The 12,265-nt window shown below is 37.1% G+C and overlaps 1 protein-coding gene across 3 annotated transcripts; it reads right to left on the bottom strand.

Moving 5' to 3' along the window:
• Positions 1 to 2,434: 2,434 nt before the first annotated feature.
• Positions 2,435 to 11,221, bottom strand: LOC127972786 (6-phosphofructo-2-kinase/fructose-2,6-bisphosphatase 3). 3 transcript variants are annotated; one of them, XM_052576584.1, is made up of 16 exons: positions 10,891 to 11,220; positions 9,106 to 9,234; positions 8,868 to 8,964; positions 8,705 to 8,771; positions 8,553 to 8,627; positions 8,417 to 8,473; positions 8,182 to 8,306; positions 7,883 to 8,090; positions 6,499 to 6,645; positions 6,311 to 6,415; positions 6,099 to 6,228; positions 5,678 to 5,740; positions 5,521 to 5,585; positions 5,257 to 5,436; positions 5,097 to 5,119; positions 2,435 to 3,951 (listed from the first exon to the last, which is right to left on the bottom strand). In XM_052576584.1, exons 1-16 carry the CDS (start codon positions 10,970 to 10,972, stop codon positions 3,945 to 3,947), a joined length of 1,560 nt encoding a protein of 519 aa, XP_052432544.1. In that variant the 5' UTR covers positions 10,973 to 11,220; the 3' UTR covers positions 2,435 to 3,944. The 3 variants fall into 3 exon arrangements, with proteins under 3 accessions (XP_052432544.1, XP_052432535.1, XP_052432526.1); XM_052576566.1 differs by lacking the exon at positions 2,435 to 3,951 and adding an exon at positions 4,459 to 4,528 and having other exon boundaries at positions 10,891 to 11,221; XM_052576575.1 differs by lacking the exon at positions 5,097 to 5,119 and having other exon boundaries at positions 10,891 to 11,218.
• Between the last annotated feature and the right edge of the window lie 1,044 nt (positions 11,222 to 12,265).

The raw sequence follows: 12,265 nt of genomic DNA, 5'->3' as shown, positions 1-12,265 counted from the left end.
TTCAGCTAAAAATTTAAAACTTTTTAAGAGTTTTGGCTGTTCATATACAAAATGGCATTTTGGCATATGTAATAAGATGTTCATTGACTGTCAAGCTATTTTTAACATAAAGACCTGCTTTTTTAGGTTTTACCAGCATTCAAGAAACGTTTAGACCTTATAATCACCTTATAATCAATGGATAGTTCCCTCTTTGTCTATCTATCACCGGCCAACTGAATCTTACATGTGACATTATGGAAAAAAACAAAATATCCAAAACAACCACCTCACAGGAACTTCATAATGTCTGTCTGACTTCATACTTTCGCTCTGAGCAGATTTGGATAAATGAGCATTCATTTTCCAATGGTTTAACAAGCATAAGTTGGCATAGTAATCAGACTCGTCTTTGTTTTCTTGCCCACTGCTCATCTATGTCAGCTCTGCCCACAGGAAGCTATCTTTCATTATTATTAACATGACCCCGATTCAACTTCTCTTGAAAACAGTACAAGAAATAAATGTCTTGCACAATAAGTGAAAAAACAATTCTTCAGAAATAAAGAAACTCAAACTTTCCAAACTCACACATTTTAAAGAGATTTGCGGTTGAAGTCATGGGACTGTGGTGGTGTTTGTGTAAAGCCAAACTTCAGCTTTTTTTATTCTGGAGATGGTCTTCGGTCTGGAGAAGGCCTTTATGAAAGTTCATTTATGAATATTATCATGACAAAATGTGAAAGAATCATACACTTTTGACGGACACAGAGGTTATTTTCTGCAATAACCCAAAAGGCAATGAATATAAAGTGCCTCGTCTCATCTAGTCAGTTGTAGGTGAACTGGATAAAAATAAAAAACAAACTAGAAGATGTATTTCCCTCAGACTAACCCAACCACAAACATTTTGATCAACATTTCAGGAAAATTTCTCAGCCATACAAAAAAAAAAAAAACATGCAAAGTGCAGGCACATTTGAGAACACGTCACAGAGTGAGACAATGCCTCCAATTACGAAAAAATAAAAATAAACATTTAAATTAATGCCAATAACTTAGTTATTGTAAAATATCTGACCACTGCAGTGGAAACCATGCATCAACTGTATAAAAAGTGACTAATCTGAAATTATTGTTTGGTCTGAAAAAATTTGTATTCATACCATTTACTAAGAACAAATAGTATCCTATGCACATAAAACATTAAATAACAACAACAACAGAGAGGATTTTTGGAAAAACATACCAGTCTATTCCATCTCAAAACTCATTTTATTAATTTAAAAAAAGGCTAATGTTTATTTAAAACTACTAAAACCAGTATCATACTTAGTATCATACCTTCTTCCACCATTAAAACTATTGGTAACACTTTACAATAAGGCTCATCAGTTAACATTAGCAAACATGAACTAAGCATGAACAATACTTCTAATCTTAGTTTATATTAATTTCAACATTTCAAAAAGTTGGGCTTGTTAATATTAGTTAATGCACTGTGTATTATCATAACTAACAATGTTGTAAGGATAATCCCTTTAACTTCCAGTTTGAATAAGAAATTCAATTGAATAGGAAATTTGCTCCGGTCAAACATGCGCCACATTCCACTATCACAAGTTGCTTTGCCGACTTTATAGACATTTTCAAAACCAATGGAAACAGCTGGTGGGACATTTCCATAACGTGCAGGATTAGCCAAACCAACTGTATTCATCTGCACGTGAATAACTGGGGCGCTGGGTTCATCTGATGTGATAAGCTGGAACACTGATGGCCTGATTGACTTCATGCTGATCTGAATGCAGTGGGCTGCAGCTCACACTCAACACTGAGTATAAATAACCATTAGAGCTCCCTGATAACAGTCACAAACACTCCTGAACTACACTGTTATTTAATAAACCATCATTTTAAATGAAGGGGTATAATTAAACCAAGTTCTGGGTGTTATTTTAGATAATTTTGTTTTAAAAGCTTTGTGCTGATATACACACACACACACACACACACACACACACACACACACACACATATATATATATATATATATATATATATATATATATATATATTGCTCTCCTGTTGCAGGGAACTGCTGGCATGTGACAGATGCAATGAGACTAGCATTTCATGTAAATTGCATCATTTCACAATCATTTGAATGGTAAATGAAAGGTTTGACTGGTTATACAACAATTTTCCACTGAAGACAACAGTTAAAGCTGAGTCCAGAGGGCCATTAAACACAGATAGAGCTCATTAGAAATTAAGTGCATGTGGTTGTGGGTGAAATGGCTGAGGAGTTATATTGTGTGACTGAATAAAAACAGCAAATGAGCTGAAAGCTACAGTATGCTCAGTAGGATGGGAAACGGTCATCCTATATTAGACCAACTCTGGATGAATTGCAAGAAAAGGAAATGTGAAAACAAACAAACACCCACAAATCCTCATTTAGACTGTTTATTGATGTAGTAAATGCATATAAATAGCTTTCTTTCTTTCGAATGGGACCATGATTAGACTTGTTGATATGCTGTATGATCTCCGTGATGAACAAAGTGCTTGAAACGCAGTCTAGTACAAATAAATAAATATTATTTTAACAAAAACAGGAAAGATATTACAAAATATGGTACAAGTATCAGAAGCACACAAATTAATTACTGTTAAGAGCCAATGTACAACATTGCAATCAGTCGTGTGATGAACAGAATGTTTTACACTAAAAATGGAGCCACAGATGGTCTTCTCAGAACAGTATATTTACAATTAAAGCTGGTACTTCGATTTGAAGTGCTGAAATTTTACTCCTACAAAGTCTCTTAATTCTAATTGTAAACATTTGGTTTACAAGGGTAAATCTGTACATACAATACCAAACACTAGTTAAATCTCTTCAGTTTGTGACATACAATAACAAAGCTGAAATGATAAAAGTACAATGTTATATATATATATATATATATATATATATATTTTTTTTTTTTTCTAATATAATTATCGTATTAGAATGTAAAAAAAAAAATCAGCTCTGGCATGATAGCTCAAGCACTAGGCACTCTAGGAAATTAAGAAATGTACAGTATAAAAATGTATCTGACATCAATCACTCCATAAAATACTTATAAAATAATATATACAACAAATATAAACACTACTTCACTTCGTCCCACTCCAATCACACATAAAACACCCTGTTTTTATAACCTTGCATATCAACCTTGTCCTCAGGTCTTAAAAACGCACAAATGAAAACACACAAAACAAAAACCACACTCACAAATCCATATCCATAACACAAATCATCTGAAACTGCAGCGGACAACATTGAAAACTTTTAAACCGCTCACAAAATTGCGAGCAACATAACAAACGGAAAGATGAAAGATCACTGCCCAAGGAAATTAAGACAAATAAATCTTAATGATCTAAATGTGCAATTATAATGTGCAATGTATTTGCAGCATATGTTTGAAAGCTCGTGCAGAAAAGCCATGAATCAGCCGTAAGTGTCTGCGGGTGATCTTTGGTGTGTTTTAGCATCGTGCTTCCTAAAGTTCAGGGCATATTCTTAACATCAATGTTAAAAAAAAGTGTTATCGTGTTACATTAACAGAAAAAAAGTGTCCGATAATGTGTGGGTGTTTGGAAACAATCACTGCCAATGGGATCCGGTTTTCCCTTCATACCCAAAAAACACACATAAAAATGACTGAACTCCATACTAGTACAAACCACACGATACACACATTAATTACACATTCATGAAGGACCAACAGGAAAACCCACAGCTGCACTCAGTGTCCATTTTTGGGAGTCGAAAACTCATGCAGCTCTCTGGGAGGAAAAGAGGAAGCAGCTTGGCAGGAAACTCTTCTGCGATGAGTCAAGCAATACAGTCTTAAAATCTCAGAGGCAGAGCTGAGGGGGTTCATGGCACTCCGTGGAGCATTTCTTCAGGTTCTGTGAAAAAACAATGTTTGATTGTTTGGTTAATTACTGAACAGTCGGTCGACTCAAAAAGCTAGCTGCTAGCGCACAGAATTTTAGCATGACAACAGTTAACAGAAAACGGTTATGTTATTGTTTAATCGACATGGAATTTGCCCTCAAAATGGGAATATGTCCAAAGAATCTGAACAATGAACACAAACTCTACAGATTCCATCTACTCTGCTGGTTTATTCATTGAATAATTTGGCTAAAATAATAACCATGTTTACTCTGTTATTAGCATCTGTTTCAGGTAGTTCGTAAACACTAAATAAAACTGTAAACACAAGATGTTAATAGCAGGTGTAAACAGGGCCTAAAGGTTTAATTCTACCTCGTTTTGAAACATTTTTCAAGATTTAAATCCAATCTGCAGGATTCTGTAGATTTTTATCTCCAAATCACTAAAAAATGTTCCTAATCCTGAAACGTTCCATTATCTACCATTTGCTATACTATTTAGCTACTCTACCACATTAGTTTCTACCATTATTACCGCTGAAAGAGCAGCACTGACACCATTTGTAGGTAATGTAAAAAAGTGCGTCTTTAAGCATGTAAAAAAGGAGCAAGAGAAAGACAGTGACCAGTTACAGAACAAATGAAAAATCTATAAATAAATAAAGACATGAACATAACATAAGTAGTGTCACTACTTGATTGTATCTTCAGTCATACAACCTTTAAAGGGCCAATATTGTTCAATTGTAGCATGTAATCAATTATAATTTTTTTTTAAATGACCATTTTGTACAGATTGCTGCTGTACCTTTAAGACTTTTATATGCAAACCTTATATTCATAGTTCACGATAGGATTCTCCAAAGCAGGTCAAGTTACAAAATACTTCAGTAATGTTAAATAAATGCAGGTGGTTTTATGTTAAAAACTCACTGGTGTGACATCATTATAAAGAAGACTACTGATTGGTTAGTTTTAATAAATCACCAAGTGACAGATTCACACAAAAAAAGACAGAATATGCGTTTGACTGGGCGTCAACAACCAAAAGATATACATCATTTTTTTTGTTGCATTAACAGTCGATAAAGATGTGATGATGGGTAGAATTATTTGAAGATGATAAGGCAGAAACAGAAATAGGAAATACTTACAGACAAGCTTCACTAAGCCAGTGCTGTAGTACATGAAGTGGAATGAGGAAGGATAAATGGAAGGAAACAGAAAGAGGATGTGAAAAGGCGAAGCAGGAAATGATTAGTACGTCACTACAGAGTTATAAAGTGGAGATTTGACACAGTCACTGTGGCTCACCTGCGTGGACAGAGCGAGAGTGGTGTGTGAAGGTGAACACAGGGTCAGCTGGGTGGGCGTCACCTCTCTGAAGATAGTGTCTTCCAGACCCTCCATGCGGGGCTTCTTATTGGATTCAGGGCTGGTGAGAGGGGTCACACTGTTTCTCCTGATCAGAGTGCTCGGGCCTCTCTTCACATCCTAGAGAAAGAAGATGGAGAAAGAGATTAGAAGCTGAAACGGTACGGTGATTGTGTGTACTGCTGTAGATGCACTTGTGCTTACTTCTGGTTTGTCTCTATGTGTGTTCACTGCCTCCACATTCAGAGAGATGGATTCAACTTTGCATCCTTTAGACAATAACAATTACACACAGTTAGTTTGTGTTATATCGCATCTTAAAATGATTCAGATTAGATATAATCAGAGATAATAAACTTACCATAAGCCACCGGGGTCAGCTTCAGTACTGTGTGGAGTGGACACTTCAGGTATGGCATCTCATCTGCCGACATGAAATCAAAGGTTAGTATGATTGCACTGCAAATAAGGATGGAAAAGTGTGCAGATGCAAATAAGGGGGTAATTTACTTAAGCATTAGTGAACCGTGTTCCCTTATATAAAGTGTTACCTACTCTTTTTAATGCACTTCTTTGTTAACTCACTTATCTTGTGGCTTCAGAAGTTACATGAAATATTTTTGGAGCTCAAGTGGAACTTTCTCTTCAATTTGTGTGGAAAAGTAGGACATGCTGCTAAACTTCTACCATTTTCCATCGAAAAATGAAACTCAAGAGTTTCAAATGACTTGAGGGGGAGTAAATGACGACGTGAAGTTTCATTTTCATTCAGAGAATCTCACCTGCACTTTTGTCCAAGAAGTAGGCTAGAAGGCAGCGCATCACCGCCTGGTGACAAATGACCAGAACATTTTCATGTCGTTCCAGTTCCATGATCACTGGTTCCACCCGCTGAACCAAATCCTGATATGACTGGAGAAAGACAGGAGCATTTAATTAAGGATGCTTTCTTATACTAAGTTGCAGTAAACAAAGGCATTTCGTCTGTTTGTACCTCTCCGGAGGGGTAGCGGTAATAGTATTTGTCTTGATCTCTGAGAGCAAACTCCTCTGGAAACCTCTCCCTCACTTCTTCATAGGTCATCTCCTCACAGACACCCTAAAGGCAACATACAAACATCTTAAGGACACTGAAATAGAGTAGCATTGCAGAAAAACCAAACCAGAGATGCATGCACTTACGCCATCAATCTCATTCAGGGCTTTCCACTGCTCGTATGGCACATTGAGGGCCTCGGCGGTTTGGATACTGCGACGCAGCTGGCTTGTCCAAACCTTCAGGTCCTTCAAGTTCTGCTCTTCTACAAATTTAGCGAGAGCTCCTGCAAACTACAGAGTGGGACGGTTTGTTATTGCGGAGAGTTTAGACAAATTGGACACATGGGTAATTTAGTACTCTTGGCTAGCACAGAAAATACCGTCCTTGGCACCAAATTGAGCTTACTGGCAACAACATGCCGGTTTATGACAACTAGCAAAAGGTATTAGTCAGTTTAAAGGTCCCATATTGTCAAAGTTGAAATTTCCTGGCTATTTTCATGATAACTGAGGTCTAGGGGCTATTTAACGACCGTATACATTTAAAAACAGTCAGTCCACAGTAAAATGCAATGATTTTTCATGAACTGTTATGACTTCTGTAAAAAGCTGACGTCAGAACTACACAGTCACCTCCTTCAGTCACCACCCCGAGCACCGCCCACAGTCCCAATCTCCTTTTGTCAAACCCCCAGACAACATCACATCCGTGCCATTGCTGAGCATTTAGCAACAACAGCACTGAAACATGTGAAAAAGGTTAACTTTAACCACGAAACCAGATCGGCCAACCTGTAACGTTACTCTCACTCAAAGGATGGACAATCTGACAGGAATGTTACTATGAGGTGGATCACATCTAACGTGTATAGTAAAGACAAACTCATCGTGTCTGTCTAGCACGTATATAAACTTGTCCATAACAACAAAATACAAAACTTTATTGAACCTTTTCTATAAGTGTGTGCTGCAAACAAGCATTTTTGATGATTGTTTCTGTCCAGTCAGCTCGTTTTATCGTGTTTTACCATAGCTGTCATCGGTTTGTTTGTCTGGCAGTGGCAGCAGATATGCGATCAAATTTATGATGTGAGGCAGTATTACGTCGAGTGGCACCCAACATCACAACAAGATGATATTTTAAGCTAACATAGCCAAATCTGTGCTGGTTTGAGTGGAAAGCCTCCAGTCGTCAGCTGACCCTAGTTACCTGTGGTTTGACTGGTCCTTTGGGTCACTCAGAAACAACAGGCCAATCAGAAGAGAGGCTCATGAATATTAATTAGACAGGCTAAAATCGACCTTCTTAGCAGACCTCCTGAGAAAGGAGCTATAAAAATAATATAATGAGATGGTTTTTGGTAATTATACCACAAATATATATTCTGCAGGACATCAAAACCTAAAATAAAACTCCAGAAAAGTGTACAATATGGGACCTTTAAGATGAGTCAAGAACTATTCAAAAGTAATCACAAGTCAAACCTGCATTATTTTCTCCCTTTTCCCAGATTTGTGAGAGTAGTACCTTTCGTCCTCGTGTAGACAGTCCAGAGTCTCCGCCCAGACGTCCCTGCTGGTTGTGTAGGCTCTCACCATGGCGACACAAATAAATAGACCGCGGCTGCACGTGGATGTTCATCAGATAGTAGACGATCCGACTCTGGATGTGGTCTCGAATACGGTTCACCAGGAATCTGCGACCGACGTCAATCACTTTGATGAAGGACAAATTTCTGGGAGGAAAAACAAGGAAACACGGTTAATCTTGTGGATATTAAAGACAAGACAAGTGACAAAGAAAGTGTGTGTGTATTGCTAGCGTACCTGTCATATTGGTCAGGGTCAAGCGGCTGATAGTTCATCCTGTAACATTCGATTCTTTTCTTAAAGTCCTCCATGGCATCAGTCTTGTTGCAATCTTGATAGTCAGGACATGACACCTTAACTTCCTGTTTAGGTATTAATGTAACGTTAAGAGGTTTTCCAATCTCTATTGCAAGTTATTTAGAAGTCATTGTGCAAAAATGTATAAACTTTATATGTTAATCATGCAGCTTACCAAGATATTAGTAGCGATTACATTTGGGTCGTCACAAAGAGACTCAATGAAGAAAATCTGCAAAAGTACATTTGTATTAGTGGTCTTCATCCCTGTAATTGTCATCGAAAGCAGTCTTGAAGAGAACATAACTGACCTTGAAGTCATTTACCGCACCAAACTCCAAGATCATATCTCGTCGCTCTCTAGTTGTGTTTGTAGCATCAAAAACCTGTGGTTAGATACAGCGATGAGGATCTGCTCTTCTCAGCATAGCTAGCGGTTTATACATCTACAGAAGATACTCACAGCCACTTGACCTTCCTCTTCAGTGAGGTAAGTCTTGACATCTCTCAGAGCGGCCAAGGCACACTGCCTGAGGACAAAACAAAATGATTCATTACTCCATACATCTACATAAACAAGACTTTGTTTTCATGTTATGGCATTGTGTAGTTCAAGCACAACTCACTGTCGGATTTTTACGGCATCCTCGTTGTCCGATTTGAAGAAATCGTAAGAGCTATAGTGTTTCACTGCCTCTCGTCGATACTCGCCAACGTTAAAGACTAAAAACACACATATTCACAATTAAGGATTCCTGCAAAATGTTACGATTGTGTATAGGAGAAATTCATAAAGCAAATATATTGCATTAAAATAAAAATAAAATTATTATGTAGTATATATTTATATGCTTGATTTTGTACCTTTTGTAGGAATACCAATCCAGTTAAGGTAGCGTGTGAGTTTCTTTGAAATGTAGGTTTTGCCCCGAGCAGGAAGCCCTACCATCACTATCACTGTTGGGGGGTTTGCCAGGTGGGGGCCTCCATGTGCTGAAACAAAAAGATAACATAAAATACCTGGTCACATTTTGCTATGAACAAAATCACAGCTTGCCATTCGCCTATACTTTAGGGGTTTTCAAGGGAAATTTCAGTTTCCCTCACTCCACATGATGTCTCGGCTGTGTCTGGGCAGCCTGAAAATTACCCTCCCAGACAGCCAATCAGACAGCCAGCTATGGGCCAGGTCATGTGCGCACAGACGCACTTTCAAAACTAAACATTTACTACAATTAAATGCACATGCACATTCCGCACCGCCGGCAGCAAGACATTAACCGGGTCAGACGCAGAGAACATAAATCCTCAAGGAAGTAAATGTTTCTGTGCATGCCTTAAGTTTCATGGGAATTGTCACCAATTATATGCATTTATGCAGTTGTGCATTAGGCTGGGATTCCGAGTTTTGTATATTCTAATTGAGTTTTTATTTCATGTTATTTATCAGTTAGAGTAATCCCTATCAATGAGAAAGAGAGAGAGAGAGAGAGAGAGAGAGAGAGAGAGAGAGAGAGAGAGAAAGAGAGAGAGAGAGTATGCAGCAGTTCTCCTCAATGAATTACACACGTCCATTGGCAGGTGGCCTCATGAATGGGCAATGTGAACCAGCGCAGTCGGGGTTAATCCTTCAGAAGATTCTTAAGAAGATCCCCAATGGAAACACAACCTCAAACTCAGACAATGATAGACTTTTACTGACTATCCACGTACAATGACCAGACAGAGTCTTATGGACTATATGGTCATAATTCACTCCAAAATGTAAAAGAAAATTGTATTATATATTTTGATGCATAAATTAAATTATGATTCATTTTAGGGACGTTAACATGTTAGACATTAAATTACATTTTTTTAAATAAATTTATGCATTTAGCAGACACTTTTATCCAAAGCAACTTACAGTGCATTAATGCTAAAAAAATTTACCTAACCTGTACGTGTTCCCTGGGAATCAAACCCACAACCCTAACGCATAGACATTGTGAATCTTACTGTTGTTTTAGAGGAGGAAATTTAGCCCACCATATGTACGTATTTATAATAGCAATTTCATACAATGTTGCAATACTGCAAAATAATAATAATAATAATAATAATAAATAAATAAATAAAAATAAATATCCTGGATACAATTATTTCACGTTATTAAAATATGCAAAAAAAATATTTTAAAGTTTTTTGATCTGCTGATTTATTGTTTTGCAGTCGTTCTGTCTTTAATACCAAACATTTATCATTTAATGCAGTAAAGTATGCCTTCTTCATTATAATTATAATCACGGTGAACAACAGTGAGATATCCCGCTTGAGCGGAGTCATTCCTATGCATGCATGGCATCACATTCACGCCAATTGTAGGTAAATATATTGGACCAATCAGAGACCAGCATGATTGGAAAACCGCACAGTCTATGGTCAAATCCCTATTCAGAGTTCTTCAATGCCTTGGCGTCATCACCGTGCCAAATGAGCTCGAAAGCCTTCACAAAGGAGATGCGCGGGGGTTTCCATGACAACAGAATCACATGAGCCTTACACTCTTTAGCCGGCTATTTCAGAATGTTAAAGGATCCATTAATTCTGTAACATTTGTGCTCACCATTCTTTAATATGAAATCAAAATGTGAATATGTAATCACTTACATATGCGGGGCATTGAAGGTTTGTCATCCTTAGAGGGAATCCAGATTTTTTGGATCCTGTTTTGGGTTAGTTCCCTTGGCATTCCTTTTAGATCGGGATTATATCAGCGATAACTGCGGCACGTTAACGTTACACACCGGCTTCGGAAATCCCAAGACTGTTTGCGAACACGAACGAAAAATCAAGAATTAAGACACTCTTCTTCGTAAGTCTTCTTCTTTAAAAGCTGTTAGAAGATTTGCGCCGATTTGTCTCGGTTATAATTTTGAAGACCACCTCGCTCTGCTTCCCGGTAATCTCTAGCATCACGTTTCTCATCATCCACGCTTTAAATACGGAACCGGCAGCACGAGGCTGTGACGCAACCACATGAGGCGTGTCTTCTGATCAGAGCGTTCACACGCGCCACCTCCCGGCTACACGCAAAACATGGTTAAAATGAAAAAAATAAACGCACAACTACAGCGTTTACACTTTACATCCATGCGTTTTAATAAAAGAATACCTAATATTATTATTTTGATGTTTAGTTATATTTCTAAATTATAATTATTTGCACAAAACTGATAAGGGCTGCAAGGAAGCGCACTCAAGAGCATTAAAGATGCAAGTCACGCGTCGAGTGGGCATCCCCATATGCCTACGTGCGGGGAGTCACTACATCAATCCATCAATCTTCCTAAACCCGTGAGAAAAAATAAAAAATAATAATAGACAGCATCTGCAAGCTTGTTGAATGACTGGCTTGGTGTTTTTAAAAACGATTATTTCCTGCCATAAACAGTACTAAATTAGTCGCCTAAAGAATGTAACGCTCAACTCTTATAATAATATGCTCTCAAATAATATGCTAGTCTGTTTTATTTCCGTATCAGTACAAATATTTTTTTAAATAAATAAATTGGAGATTAAATTAAATTGCATGTGCATGTATTTTCAAAAATTCATTTATATAGCTAACTTTTACCACATTCAGTGATATGAAAGAAATGACCGATTGCATTGTTATTGGGGTTTGTTTAACAAAAATGTTAAAAACAACTAAATTAATTAGCCTACTTTTTAAACAAATATTTCAAACTTCTATAGTCTCATGACAATTCTACATATTGGAACATTATAGAAAAGTTAACTTCGCTGAATTTAACGTTAGGCTATTTAGTGTTTATTTTTTGGTTTTGTTATTTATTTATTTTTTTAAATTTTTTTGTTGTTGTTGTTCTTGTCCTTTTTCGTTTTATTTCGTTGTTTTATTTTGAACATAAATAGCCATACTGAGTAAAGGAGTGAAACAATGAAGGAATAGGTGCATTTGTTCCTCCTTTTTGTAAGGTTTTTGTTGGTTTGGAGATTTTCAGTGCAATGCTGAGGGCAG

The sequence above is a fragment of the Carassius gibelio genome, chromosome A4 (assembly GCF_023724105.1).
Source record: "Carassius gibelio isolate Cgi1373 ecotype wild population from Czech Republic chromosome A4, carGib1.2-hapl.c, whole genome shotgun sequence".
NCBI lineage: Eukaryota > Metazoa > Chordata > Actinopteri > Cypriniformes > Cyprinidae > Carassius > Carassius gibelio.
The sequence above is the reverse complement of the archived record's forward strand: the minus strand, read 5'-3'. Positions and strand labels throughout refer to the sequence as shown.

Bases quoted from the DNA above. Each gene is read 5' to 3' on its own strand.
- LOC127972786 (XM_052576566.1), bottom strand. From the start codon at position 10,972: ATGCCAAGGGAACTAACCCAAAACAGGATCCAAAAAATCTGGATTCCC. The intron at 9,235-10,890 runs GTAAGTGATTAC...TTTTTGTTTCAG, and splicing joins ACCTTCAATGCCCCGCATAT to CACATGGAGGCCCCCACCTG. The intron at 8,772-8,867 runs GTGAGTTGTGCT...TTTTGTCCTCAG, and splicing joins GATGCCGTAAAAATCCGACA to GCAGTGTGCCTTGGCCGCTC.